Here is a 13,477-nt window from a genome sequence, read left to right as displayed (position 1 = left end):
TACAATCCTTGCCAGTAACCTTTGGGTTACATGTCCGACTCTCTAGCTGTTAGGCTAGTTTTATTTATTTATGACCCCAAATCAAAAAAAGTTGGGATGCTTTGTAAAATGCAATGAAATAAAGAACCTATGTTTTGTTAATTCTCTTTGACTTTTATTAATAACTTGTTTTTTTTTTTTTGTTTTTTTTTTTTCTGAACACACTCTTTATTTGCTGCTTATTAATAGTTAGTAAATTAATTATTAAGTTTAGGTATCGGGTAGGATTAAGGAATCTAAAATATGATCATGCAAAATAATGCATTAATATGTGCTTTATAAGTACTAATAAACAGCTAATATGCTAATAATAGGCATTCTAATAACCAACTAGTTAATAGTGAGAATAGGGTCCTTAAAATAAAGTGTTACCCTTTTATTTAATTGGCAAAAGTGCAGGGAAAATATGTCCAATGTTTTCACTGACCAACTAACGTATTTTGTAAATATAAACAACATAATTTTGATTTTGATGGCTGTAACACACTCAAAAGTTTTTGACAGATGCAACATAAAAGTAAAAAGGCTGTAAAATATCCAAAGTAAACTTACAGTTTACAATTAGTTGCTGAATTAGTAATAGGTGAGGGTATCATGTTTTGGTATAAAAGGAGCATCTCAGTCTGCAAGTAAAGCTGGATCATGACTCATCATTTTGTGCCAAATTTCATGAGAGAAATGTCAAACAAATCAAAAATCACATTTCTCAATGCAAAATTGCAAAAAAGCAACCATGCATAATGTTGTGAAAAGATGAAGGGGAAATCAGAGAAATCTCAGTTTGTCTATTGGCAAGGCAGGAAACCTGGTGAATGTGCACAACCTTTGAGCGCTCAAATGGCATTGCACGAGAAACTGTCATGGTACTTTGGAAAACCACTTTTACTTAACACAGTCTGCTGCTCAGATAGTCAAAAAGACAGTGGAAATGTGTGCTGTGGTCAGATGAGTCCGCATTTCGTCTTGTTTCTTCGAAAAATGGACATTGAGTTCTCAGACCCAATGACCAAAGGGACCTTTCAGTATTTAATCAGCGACAGATGCAAAAGCAACCATCTGTTATGGTAGGGGACAAGTGTGCCGCATGAGTTCTGAAAAGTGAAGCCAAAACGTTTTAATCGCCCCCTGGTGGCAGGCTGCAGTATAGGTCATAAATCCCACCCTCTTTATGTAATCTAATGGGACATGAGCCAAACTAAATAATCAAATTACACTTCAAATTATTTTTTTCCAAAGATGGTTTCCATAATTTGAGGTAGTTGTTTTCATGCTGATTTATGTTTAAGTGTCCGTTTTTCTAATAAGTTCGCTTTTAGGTTGTTATTTGATGCTATAAAAACGGGGTGTGGTGTCATGATTGTGATCTTGCAATTGAGTCTCCGAGAGTTTGGACGGGACTTCGATACGGCAGCTCCACCTCACGACGCTACTGCGCAGACTCCAAACGAATCTCTACTGCACAGACTCTGGCTCCAAATGACATAATTTTCCTCAAGATGGCAGTGGCCATACTGAGATGCTTTGGCTTCAGTTTTCTATAGTTGAATGAAGTGGCGACGCGTTGTCCATCTTTTTTACAGTCTATGGTAGGAGAATACAGCAGAGCAAACAGCACTAGTGACTGGCATGTGTGCAAAGGTACCATTGACATGGAGGCATATATTGGAATTATACAGAGAGATATGCTGCCATCAAGTTGACGTCTTCATGGGAAGTCCATGTTTATTAGATCAAGATAATTCCAGGTCTCAATCGGCATGTGCTACAACAGTGGGGTTTCGTGGACACAGAGAGGACATACTTGACTGGCCTGCCTGCAGCCCAAATTTGTCTCCTAAAATGTGTGACCAATCATGAAAAGGAGAATTAGACAACGATGACAATGGATTGTTGAGTAGCTGAAGTCTGAAGTGCTCACAAATCTTTAACAATTAGTATCCTCAAATCACATATTCCTGATTTTATTGCATTTTTCCAAATGTTATTTTTTTTATTTTATTGCATTTTACAAATTTGGGGTTGTATTTATTTAATGATTTATTCAGCAACAAATCTAAATGTTAAAATGAAAGGTAATTTTAATTTTAAGGCGTATACGTGCAAGGCCGTTTATGATGTTTCTAAGTGTAAATTCTCTGTAAAACCTCCATCTCAAAACCCTCCGCACTAGGCTAACGGTTTTTGAGAAGGAGTCATCCATTTTTCCCCGTCATGCTCTGGAGGCTGCTGAGGCTCTCCATGAATCCGCAACCTGTGGTTCGGATGTAGAGCTCGAGACGATGGAGAGCGAGCAGGCGGGCTTCGCCTTTTTTCTCGCCCGAGCACGCATGCGCACATGGATTCACCTGTTGAATTCACACATGATTATTTATGCCCTAGGAGCGCAATGAGATTTCCTTTGGGCTAGAGGACATTTCGTACAGCGTGCCGTCTGACTCTGAAGATTTTGGGCCTGCTTCAGCCAATGCATTTTTTATTGATCTGCATCAGGAGATCTCCAGATCCTGGAAGCAGACATTCTCAGCCCACCTTATTAACGCAACAGCCACTGACTTCACCAACCTGATGGGTTTTGTGGAGCAGGGCTATACCGCCATTCCGGTGATTGAGAATATGCTGGCTACGCACCTCTCACCCTCTTCGGCTCCTTCCTGGAAGTCCCGCCCCCTCCTTCCAACTAAATCATGTGGGACCACTTCTGCCTTTATCGGGAAGATAAGATCACAGAGCCACAGACTTGGCCCTGAGAGCCACCAAGCACACCGCGCGTGCTATAGGGCGCTCTATGGTGGGCTTGGTGGCTGCAGAGCACCACCTCTGGCTTAATCTCACAGAGATCTGTGAGAAGGAGAAAGTTTTTCTCCTTGATGCCCCCATATCTCAGTCTGGGCTGTTTGGGGAGGCAGTCAACTCTGTGGTGGATTTCGAGCTGCCAAGTCCCAGTCAGCTGTCCTCAGGCAGTTTATGCCCAGGAGGGCACTGGAGTCCTCTAACCCATCCTCCTCCTTGCACCGAGAGCATGCCTTGCTCAGCAAGGAGACCGCCAGTAGGAGCAACGACCTGGTTCATCCCCCACCGATGGTCTGGGGAGCCTGCAGTCAGCCATTGCCCCACCAACAACCTCACAGGCAGATTGAGCTGAGGCGGTCCGACAGGCCCACTGCTTTAGTTCTATCGAGTCGCTCCTGACTCTCTTGAAAAGAAAAGGAGAGCTTCCCCTGCCTTATGAGGCTGGGCCAGACTGCTCAAGGATTTCTGCCCACCTCTAATATGCTCTCCTTATTCAGTTAGGTCAAATCCCTCCCCCGGCTCCCTTACCAGTACAAGGTTTTTCCCTTTGGCCAAGCCTTCTCACTCCCTCCCAACAGACTATATTCTCGGGGGTTCATTTGGATTCCGTTCAGGTGCAGGCCCGTTTGGCTCCTGCCCAGATTTCCAGACTGAGTGCATGCTTGCCCTGCTTCAAGCTAGGCCATCATGTTTCTGTGAGCACCTGTCGCAGGCTCTTGGAACTCATGGTGCCTCCCCTGTGCTGCCCCTGGGGGACTGCTTCATATGAGGCAGTTCCGTTGGTGGATGAAACACAGGGATCCGCTCAACTGGACCAGCCTTTCACTTAGTAAAGGTGTCATGCAGTTGCTTTTGCACCCTTTCAATATGGCGGGAGGAACCCCCTCTTTCTTCAGGGAGGGGTCAGTATGGGCACTGTTCACCGTCGCCAAATGGTTACGACAGATGCCTTTCTGATAGACTGGGGTGCGGTCTTCGAGGGCAGACCAGCATGCGGAGTTTGGATGGGAGAGTTTCACATAAACAGCTGAGAGCCAACTTTCTGGCACTGCTTCATTTTCTCCCATCACTCAGGGTTTTTCACGTGATTGTCAGAACGGACATCATGGCGGTAGTATCTCATATAAACCGCCAAGGGGGTTCACAGTCATGCACAGTGTTGGGAAAAGTTACTTTTAAAAGTAATGCATTACAATATTGAGTTACTCCCTAAAAAAAGTAACTAATTACATTACTTAATGCGTTACTTTACTTTTGCGTTACTTTTTATATCTGGGCAGGGCTTGTTTGTTTGTAATATAAAAAGTTCTATTTTTGGCAAATGCAAAAGTCTTTTCACACCAAAAGCCTCAGGCTTTGAGAACAGTAAATTCACGTCTGTACAGCAGACCGCAGAAGAAAAAAAAGTAAACTCTTCAGCAATAAAAAAAAGAAAACAAATGTTAGATTATCTTGAGTAAGTTTTGCTTATTACTAGTAGTTGAATTGGATCATCGAAGGTCGGCAGCAAAGACATCGGTTAATAAAATATTAAATGTATAATAGTATTAAATGCATAAAGGATATTTGTATGATTTAACATTTAATTATTGCAGATTTGTGTCATATTCTGAGTTGAATTTCACTGTTTTTATTCATTTTGAGGAATACTGAATCTGTTTTTTGAGAGTGAGATGAATTAATGCATGTTCACATTTATTCTAGAACTAACATCTTACTCCTGATTTCTCTCAACATGGGGAAAGGAGAGCTTTTAATAAATAAATGGGGGGAAAAGTAACTGGCGTTACTTCTTTGAAAAAGGTAACTCAGATATTTTTTTGTCAATTAAAAAGTAATTCGTTACTTTACTAGTTGCTTGGAAAAAGTAATAATATTACGTAACTTGTGTTACTTGTAATGCGTTACCCCCAACACTGGTCACGCACCATAGACAGGCCTGCATGCCGTCTTCTTCTTTGGACTCAAGGCAGGCTCCTCGCCCTAAGAGCTCCAGAGCAGATCCTCTCTCTTAAGGATTTGCAAGCTCTCTCGGTCAGACGTGTATGGACTTTGCCCCAGGTCTGGGTAAAATAACTGGGCTGGGCTATGTTCTCAAGGTTTTTGTGTTCCCTCTTCTTTTCGCTTCAGGCGAGGATGAGAGACTTCACATGCTCTGCCCTGTCCGAGCTTTGAAGCTCTATGTGGTCCATTCCAGCTATTGGAGAAAATCTCCCCAGCTGTTAGTATGCTGCCACATCGAAGCACAGAATTTCTCACTGGGTTAGGGATGCTATTTCGCTGGCATACGAGGTGGCTAAGTACACGTTCCATCCTTGAAAATAAAATACAGCAAAGCACTACAACAACCCATAATAAAATGACCTATATATGAAATGACCAATAATGCTCTATATAATGAAGTTGTGCCACTGTTAGAAAGCTACATGGCTATCTATTCATTAAGTAAGAAAGAAGGATTTAAATCAAATTTGGAATGAAAGTTGGATTTCAAATCATTTGTCACCTCTAAAAAAGCTAAGCCAGTGTTGATTTTGGTTTTATTACAGACTTTTCATTCCCTTTTATTTGTTTTTACAACCAGTGATTTGCCATATTGTATGGTCTATGGTCAGTTTTTCTTGCTCACTGACAATGATAAATTGTCTGGAGTAACAGGAGAAAACAAAAAGAATATTAAATCCATACAAAGGAAACCGCAACATCTGGCAGCTCAACACAAATAACATCGAGACCAGGCAACAGAAGACTTTAAACAAAGGGATTATATATACAAGAAACAAGTGCTGGGTAATAAAAACCCATGGAAATCAAAGGAAACAGGAAATTAAACCAGGAATATTGGAACAAGCAAAATAAGTGAATTGGAAAAAATACAAAGAAAGAGCCACATACTAAACAAAATAGCATCTTTATTTATATATTTATATATTTTTACTTGATTTAAATCAATGATTTATGCTTACAACAAATGAAAGAAAATATTCTAATGCAACAAGACAATAAGAAAATAATTTTGTTTTGACAGTGTTTATATAGTTCTACTGGAAAACGTAAAACAAAATACTTATAATATTTTTAGTAGTTTAAACTCCTTCATTTAGACACAGAAACACACACTGAGACTAAAGAGACTTGTTTATGATTTTTTTTTTTTTTTATCAGGTATAGATATTGGAGAATATTTTGAAGAGGTTTTAAATGCAGCTTTCATGATGCAATAAAACCTTACAAGCTTTTTATCTTTCTATCAGATACCTCAAACCTGACCTAAAGAAGAAATCAAAGCACAAGACTGCAGTCATTAAAAAAAACACTGAACCCTGAGTTTAATGAGGTACATTAATTATTTAAACTTTACCAGTGAAGAACAAGAATGTTTTGAAACTTTTTTATTCTTTTCACAGATTGTGTGGCTATATCATTTATGATATATGTGATTCCTGAAACTGAATTTCAAACTTTTAAAGCTGTTTTGAAGCAATTTGTATTATATAAAAGGGACATATAAATAGACATGAGTTATAAACATATTTTATTTAAAAATATATATAATGACAGAATTTCCATTATAGGCAAAATTCAAAACTATAGAAAGCAAAACTCAAGACTATATTTTACGTTTGTAAATTGGATTGTAAAATGAATAAGTCAGATGACATGAGATAATAAACTTTTATGTTAAGATAAGATGTCGCACTCAATTGTTTTGTGTGCAGTTTTCTCACAGTTTTCTCTCTCTTTAACCCCACTGTGTTTCAGGAGTTTTTTTATGAGATCACATTCAGTGAGATGTCTTCCAAGACATTAGAAGTTACAGTCTGGGATTATGATTTGGGAAGGTCTAATGACTTCATTGGTGAGCGATCATTTATTACTGTTTACTAAGTTGTAATACAAATTACTGCTTTCTAAGGTTTCAGCAGTCTTCAACAGTAGTGTTGCAGGGTCTGCATTTATTGTTTGCCAATCACAAACTAATTGTAACCGAGTGGATCTGGACAACTGAGGTGTGGATCCAAATGCGAGCTTTATTGAAAGACGTAGTCAGGACAGGCAGGGTCAGAGGCGGCAAACAGGAGCAAACAAGGCAATCCAGAGAGTAATCCGATAAACAAGCAAAATGGTCAAGGCGGGCAACAAGGTTCAAAAACTCGGAAACAGTCTGGGAACAAAAAACACGAAGGCAAGGCTAGAAACTAAACAAGAACAAGGAACAATGGAAACGCTAAAGGCTAAACAACAATCAGCAAAACAGAGGAGTGAGGAGGTGACTTATATACTAAACACAAGGGGACACATGACAAAACCAACCAATGGGAAACGGACACATGGAACAGAGGAACCAATTAGAACATGACACACAGACAAGGGTAGGTTGAGTGAACACAAAGCAAATTCAGAGTCCGTACTGGAGTGCCCTCTAGTGAAGTTCATAGGCACTCCAGTTGGTGACCGTAACACTAATATTGTAATTTTTAGGTTAACAAAGCTTTAGTTAGAGAGATGGTTCATCCAAAAATAACTTCTTTCTTCTGCAGAACACAAAAGATTTTTGTTAATAATATTTACCTTTTTTTTTTTTGCTCTCTCTTCCACAGAAGAAAAAATAAATAAATAAATAAATAAATAAATACACATTTGTAAAACAACAGTGAATAAATTATGGTATAATTCTATTTTTGGATGAACATTCCCTTTAACTTTATTATTATTGTTTATTATTATTATTATATTTAGAACATAACTAGTTATGACTCAACCAGTGACCACGGTAACTGTGAGACCAGGCGCCTGATGCATAATTTCACAAACGGGCCTCACAAATCAATTTAGGAAAGTCAGTTTGTATGTAACATTATCATGCATGTTCAGTTTATGGTTGTGGTCAAAAGTTTACATCCCAGCAGAATCTGCAAAATGTGAATCATTTTAACAAACGAGTCATATGATCACTTTCTTTCACAGTGATATGATCACTTTCTTTCACTTTCTTTGTCTTTCTTTCTTTCTTTCTTCCTTTTCTTTCTTTCTTTCCATTTACCTAAAAATGAAACATTGTCATCTGTCATTATTCATATTTAAGTCACTCCAAACCCTGTTTATTGTCACTTCATCTTGTCCTTTTCTCATCAAACAACCAGACTAACAAATGGCTTGACACAAACTGTACAAGAGCCCTAGAAAGGATTATTACTGTGTAGACATACATTCATTATTGCTAACTACGTGTGCCAGAGAAGTGGGGTAACAACAAACACAGAATATAATTCTAGGAACTTATACAGAATATTCCTTAATGGCTATTTTTATGTTATATTGCAACCATAAAAATGGTACAAAAATAACAGAATGGCTGTTTGTAGGTTATTATTTTCCAACCGTAAAATTACAGTCTCAGAATGTTGCAGGGTAGTTATTTTTAAATAACCTAAAAATAACTTACACAGAACATTCCCTATTTTTAAGTTACTATTTTGCAACCATAAAATGATATTCTCAGAATGTTGGAGTTATTTTAAGTAACCTAAACATAACTTATTTAGAACATTCAGAACTATTGTAACAACTGCTCAGATCATTAATTCATCCAGCCACCAGAGGGAGCCATCTCCTGAATTCTAGTCCACTCTTCTTCATGCCTCAGTTCCTGTCTAGCCACCATATGAGCCAAAGTTGTTTGCGTTGTTCATTATGAAGTATTGCCAATTTGCTGCCAATTACTGAGCATTCCCATTGTTTGTTTATAGCCTCCTGTGTACAACAATTCTGTCTGTTCTTTGGATTATGTTTTTGCCCTCTTTGCTGACCGGATTCCTTCAAAGGGTTGACCTTGTGCCTGGAGTTTGATCAAGTTTTCTGCCTTACATTTTGGCTTGTTTCTGTTGTGTTTGTATTATTAAACTCTGCAAATGGATTCGTCAACACTGCCTCATCTGAGTCTGTTACAGAGTACTTTGCTTATCCATTAGGACCAACTGATCCATGTTCAGCTGCTGTTCACATGGAACCCTTCTGCACTTTGGCCTTCAAAGCTCTCATTTGAATATTTGCTTCTACCACCAAGATCTTCACCCATGGCAGCTCCATCTGGGCCCATGCCCTAGGCTTCCTCATTACCACGGCAGCCCTCCTACTTGTCAAGGCATATCACCCATATCTGCTCTGCAGATTTTGCATGTCTCTCTTAGTTAACACCCCTGATTAAGATCACCAGCTCATTAGAAGTGAGCTCCGTGCATGATCTGTGTTCCGATTAACATGGTCCCTACACATTGTTCATTGCTCCCTACTCCCTGAGCAGGGGAAATCCGTTGAAGTTTACTTCACTTCGGAACATTCATTTATGAATTTGCGCTGCACCAATGCCTGCAGAGTCTTCACACACAGACAAACTTACTAGAGAAGTGTGAAATAAATGCATCTGTAAATAAATACAATTTAAATTCATGTCTTGCATGCTTTAAATGGAACATATACGTTCGCAAGGACTGGGATTGAGAACCACTGCAATAAGGCAAGAAGCAGGACCGGTGTAATCGTCGGATCAGCTTTCCAGCACTGAAGAGAACTAAAGGGGCGAGAAAGCCTGAGATTGGACACCATGGTTGCTTTGTTTGTTCTCGATAGGTAAGTAACATTGGTTTTGCTTTGTTTCACAGAACTAATATATGCTGGCTTTTGCTTGAATATGCTCGTGTATCATGTTCGCTTGTTTGCTCATCTGCAATCGGTAGCTGGCAGAGCAGATTCCGCCATAATCAATGCCTGAGTTGTGTACGCATGTGTAGGGTGGAGCTATCAAAATAGGGGTGAGACCCTTTTGGGGTAGGGGCGTGTTTATTTTGGTGACTTCAAATATCAACTTGGCTACCAGAAATTGTTTACCCCACCTTTAATGACGTAACTGATTATGTTAAAGCTTGTAGTGTGTGTGCACAGTCCAAGACCCCACAAGAGCTCCCAGCTGGCCTCCTCGAGCCATCACCTATTCCTCAGTGGCCATGGTCTTACTTGGTGGTAGACTTTGTCACAGATCTCCCTAACTCCAATGTCTATACTACAGTTATGGTAATCATTGATAGAATCTCGCTTGATCCCTTTCAAAGGTCTGCCCACAGCTTTGGAAACTGTTCATGCCCTATTTCATCATGTCTTCAGAGTCTATGGTATTCCAGAAGATATTGTCTTAGATCACGGTCCACAGTTCACTTCTCAGATTTGGCAAGCATTCTGCAAGCAACTTGACATCAAAATTAGTTTAACATCTGGTTAGCAACTGTAGGCAAAGGGACAGGTTGAAAGTTGAACCAAGAATTGGGATAATACTTTAGCTCTTACTATTGCACCGAGCAACAGAGATGGAGTAATTTGCAGAGTATGCACCAAATTCCCTCTCTCAGTCCTCCACTGGCCTAACCCCCTTACAGTGCGTTCTAGGATACCAGCCTTGCATGTTCCGTGGGTCTGGTGAACCATTTGAAGTGCCAGCGGTGAATGACTGGATCAGAAGGAAAGTGCGGTTATGGGACAGTGCTCATGTCAGGCTATCAGGACCCAGAAGATCCAAGCTAAACGCAGGAGGCATCCCCACCCCAACTACCAACTAGGCCAAATGGTTTGGTTCAAGATGTATGGTTGCAGCTACCTAGCAGGAAGATCAGCCCAAGGTTTGTAGGTGCATTCCGTATTAATCGACAAATTAACCCAGTGACCTACAGATTAAAGCTTCCTGCTAACTACCGCACCTCTCCTTCCTTTCATGCTTCCATGTTAAAACCGGCTCATCCTGTTTCTGGCCCCACAACTATGGAAACTGAACCTCCACCACCATTGGGATCAATGGAGCTCCAGCCTATTTGGTGAGAGAAATTTTGGAATCCAGGATACAAGGGGGCCGGATGCAATACCTGGTTGATTGGGAGGGTTACTGTCCTGAGGAAAGACTATGGTGGCTGGCCAAGATATTTTGGACCCTTCATTAATTCAGGAATTCCACCAAGCACACCCAAATCGCCCTGCACCAAGACCAAAGGGATGGCCACGTTGAACACCGGCAGGTGTTCCTAGGGGAGGGATTCTGTAACAACTACTCAGATTATTCATTCATCCAGCTACCAGAGGGAACCGTCTCCTAAATTCTAGTTCACTTTTCTTCATGCCTCAGTTCTTGTCTTCATTGTGAAGTATTGCCAATTTAATGCTAGTTACAGAATGTCCCTGTTGTTGTTCATACCCTCTTGTATATGACTTCTCTGCCTATTATTTGGATTACATTTCTTTCATTACAATCCTTGCTTACTCGAGGTATGCTGGTTCCAAAAATGTGTCTGGGAGTAAGTTAATTCAACTAAGAGTATGTTCCTAGTTAACACGCAAGACATTCTCAACAGAGCGATAAATCAACGTGTTACTAGGGAAGCAGATGCTAAGATAAAGCGCGTAATGCTGCTTCTTTCTTCTTCTGTTGAAAAGGTCATTTACATCCTTGTACATATCACCACCTAATTGGTGGTTGTGCAGTCTTTTTTTTTTTTTTGTTTAATCTTTAATCCTTGAGAATAAGAATGATATTGTATGTTTGATGCTAATTATATAATAAGTCATATCAGATATGTATTTTTATTATAAAAATACATTCTAAAAAAATGCTGATCCATAATGTGTGAGATGATAATAAAATATAATAAACATATATAACAAACATTACCTTGACATTAGCGTTTTCATCCAAAATGTTCATGTCTTTCTTCATCGTCTTTCTATCATCAGTCGATATGAAATTATGTTTCTAATTATGCGCACCACAGAGAATAGACAAGACAAGCGTTTGAGGTTAAAAAGTATATAAATTGTCAATTTGTTTTGAAAATGACTGATCATTTTGCTAGATAAGACCCTTCTTCCTCGGCTGGAATCGTTTAGAGCCCTTTAAAGCTGCATTGAAACTGCATTTTGGAAGTTCAAACTTGGGGGTGCCATTGAAGTCCACTATTTGGAGATAATTCCTGAAATGTTTTCCTCAAGAAACATAATTTCTTATCGGCTGAAGAAAGACAGACATGAACATCTTGGATGACATAGGGGTGAGTAAATTATCGGCAAATTTTTGTTCTGAAATTGAACATCTTCTTTAAAGCTTTATAATTTACATATCATACAACTATATATATTATTATCGTTATTGTAATAATATTTAATATTGTGCGCAATCTGTCACGCCCACTGTGGCTATGGCTACTTACCCTAAAAGTTACCTCCATTTTTGGAACCGAAAGTTGAGGTTATCTGCTTACTTACCCTTAAACATACCCGTGTATGTCACATAACCTGCAGCACGATGTGGTGCGACGTGACAACTGTCACATCTAGTGTAGATAAAATTCCTGGATTACCAAAAATAAACTTAGAAAAAGTAATTCTGGAAACTAAAAATTGTTCGCTTGGTTATTGGTGTGTATTTCAGAAATATGAATGCACCCATGTTACCCATTTAGTCTACTTCTTTGGCGCACCACCTGTTTTATTTAGCTGACCAACTCTTATAATCTATGTGCTAAAGCTGCGTGTGACATTGGACAGTGCAGAACGAATGCATTTACACACTGTATGATGCGAAATAATAAAGTTGAAAAAATATATAAAATATAGAAAACTTTATTTTTTATTGTTTTATTATTTTTTAACGTTGTACATTACTACTGAAGACATCCAAACTATAAAATAACATGTATGGAGAAAGTGTTAAACAACCCAGAATATGTTTTCTATTTTAAATTGTCTAAAGTAGCTACATTTATCTTTGATGACAGCTTGGCACATTCATGGCATTCTCTCATCAATTCTCAACAATTTTACAAGTCACCTGGAATAGTTTTCAGTTCACAGGTGTGCCTTGTCAAAAGTTAATTTGTCACATTTCTTGCCTTTTTAATTTAATTTAGACCATCATTTGTCTTGTAAAATTGGAAGGTACAGAGTCAGTATCCCTATTAGTGCTACTACAACTACTGTACAAATTCATAATGTGGCAAGAAACAAAGTCCATCATTAGTTTAAGAAATGAAGGTCAGTCACTTTTGAACTTTAAATGTATCCCCAAGTGCAGTCACCAAAACCATCAAATGCTATGTGAAACTGGCTCTCATGAGGATGGTCCCAGGAAAAGAATACCAAGAGCTACCTCTACTGCAAGTTTCTTAAAATTACCAGCCTTAGAGCTTACTGGCAGCACTTCAGATTACAGCCCACACAAATGCTTCTCAGTTTTCAAGGCAGACATATTTCAACATCCACTGTACAGAGAAGACTCTAGCAGCATAGAAACCTTTACTTTGGAAGAACAACAAGCAGAAGAGACTTGCTTGGGCCAAGAAACACAAGGAATGGACATTAGATTAATGTAAAACTGTCATTTGGTCAACTGAGTGCAAATTTAAGATTTTTGGTTCTTTACCGCTGTGTCTTTGACAGATATAGAGAGAGTAAATGGACGGTTCCTGTATGTGTGTTTTCCACTAAAAAGCATGGAGGAAAAGGTGTGATGGTGTGAGGGTGCTGGTGACACTGTTGGCGACTTGGTCAAAACTGAGGGCACATTTAACTAGCATGGCTACAACAGCATTTTGTAGCAACATACAATTCTGTC

The 13,477-nt window shown here is 39.1% G+C and overlaps 1 protein-coding gene across 1 annotated transcript in view; it reads left to right on the top strand.

Annotated features, from left to right (window-relative positions):
* LOC127173724 (double C2-like domain-containing protein alpha) overlaps window positions 1-13,477 on the top strand; it is a 46,284-nt gene that overhangs the window by 31,383 nt on the left and 1,424 nt on the right. Inside the window, 3 exon segments of the mRNA XM_051123647.1 lie at window positions 6,084-6,132; window positions 6,134-6,166; window positions 6,592-6,688. Of these exon segments, the coding sequence (XP_050979604.1) occupies window positions 6,084-6,132; window positions 6,134-6,166; window positions 6,592-6,688 (179 nt within the window).

The sequence above is a fragment of the Labeo rohita genome, chromosome 12 (assembly GCF_022985175.1).
Source record: "Labeo rohita strain BAU-BD-2019 chromosome 12, IGBB_LRoh.1.0, whole genome shotgun sequence".
Lineage (NCBI taxonomy): Eukaryota > Metazoa > Chordata > Actinopteri > Cypriniformes > Cyprinidae > Labeo > Labeo rohita.
Note: the sequence above shows the minus strand (reverse complement) of the source record. Positions and strands in the feature narration are given on the sequence as shown.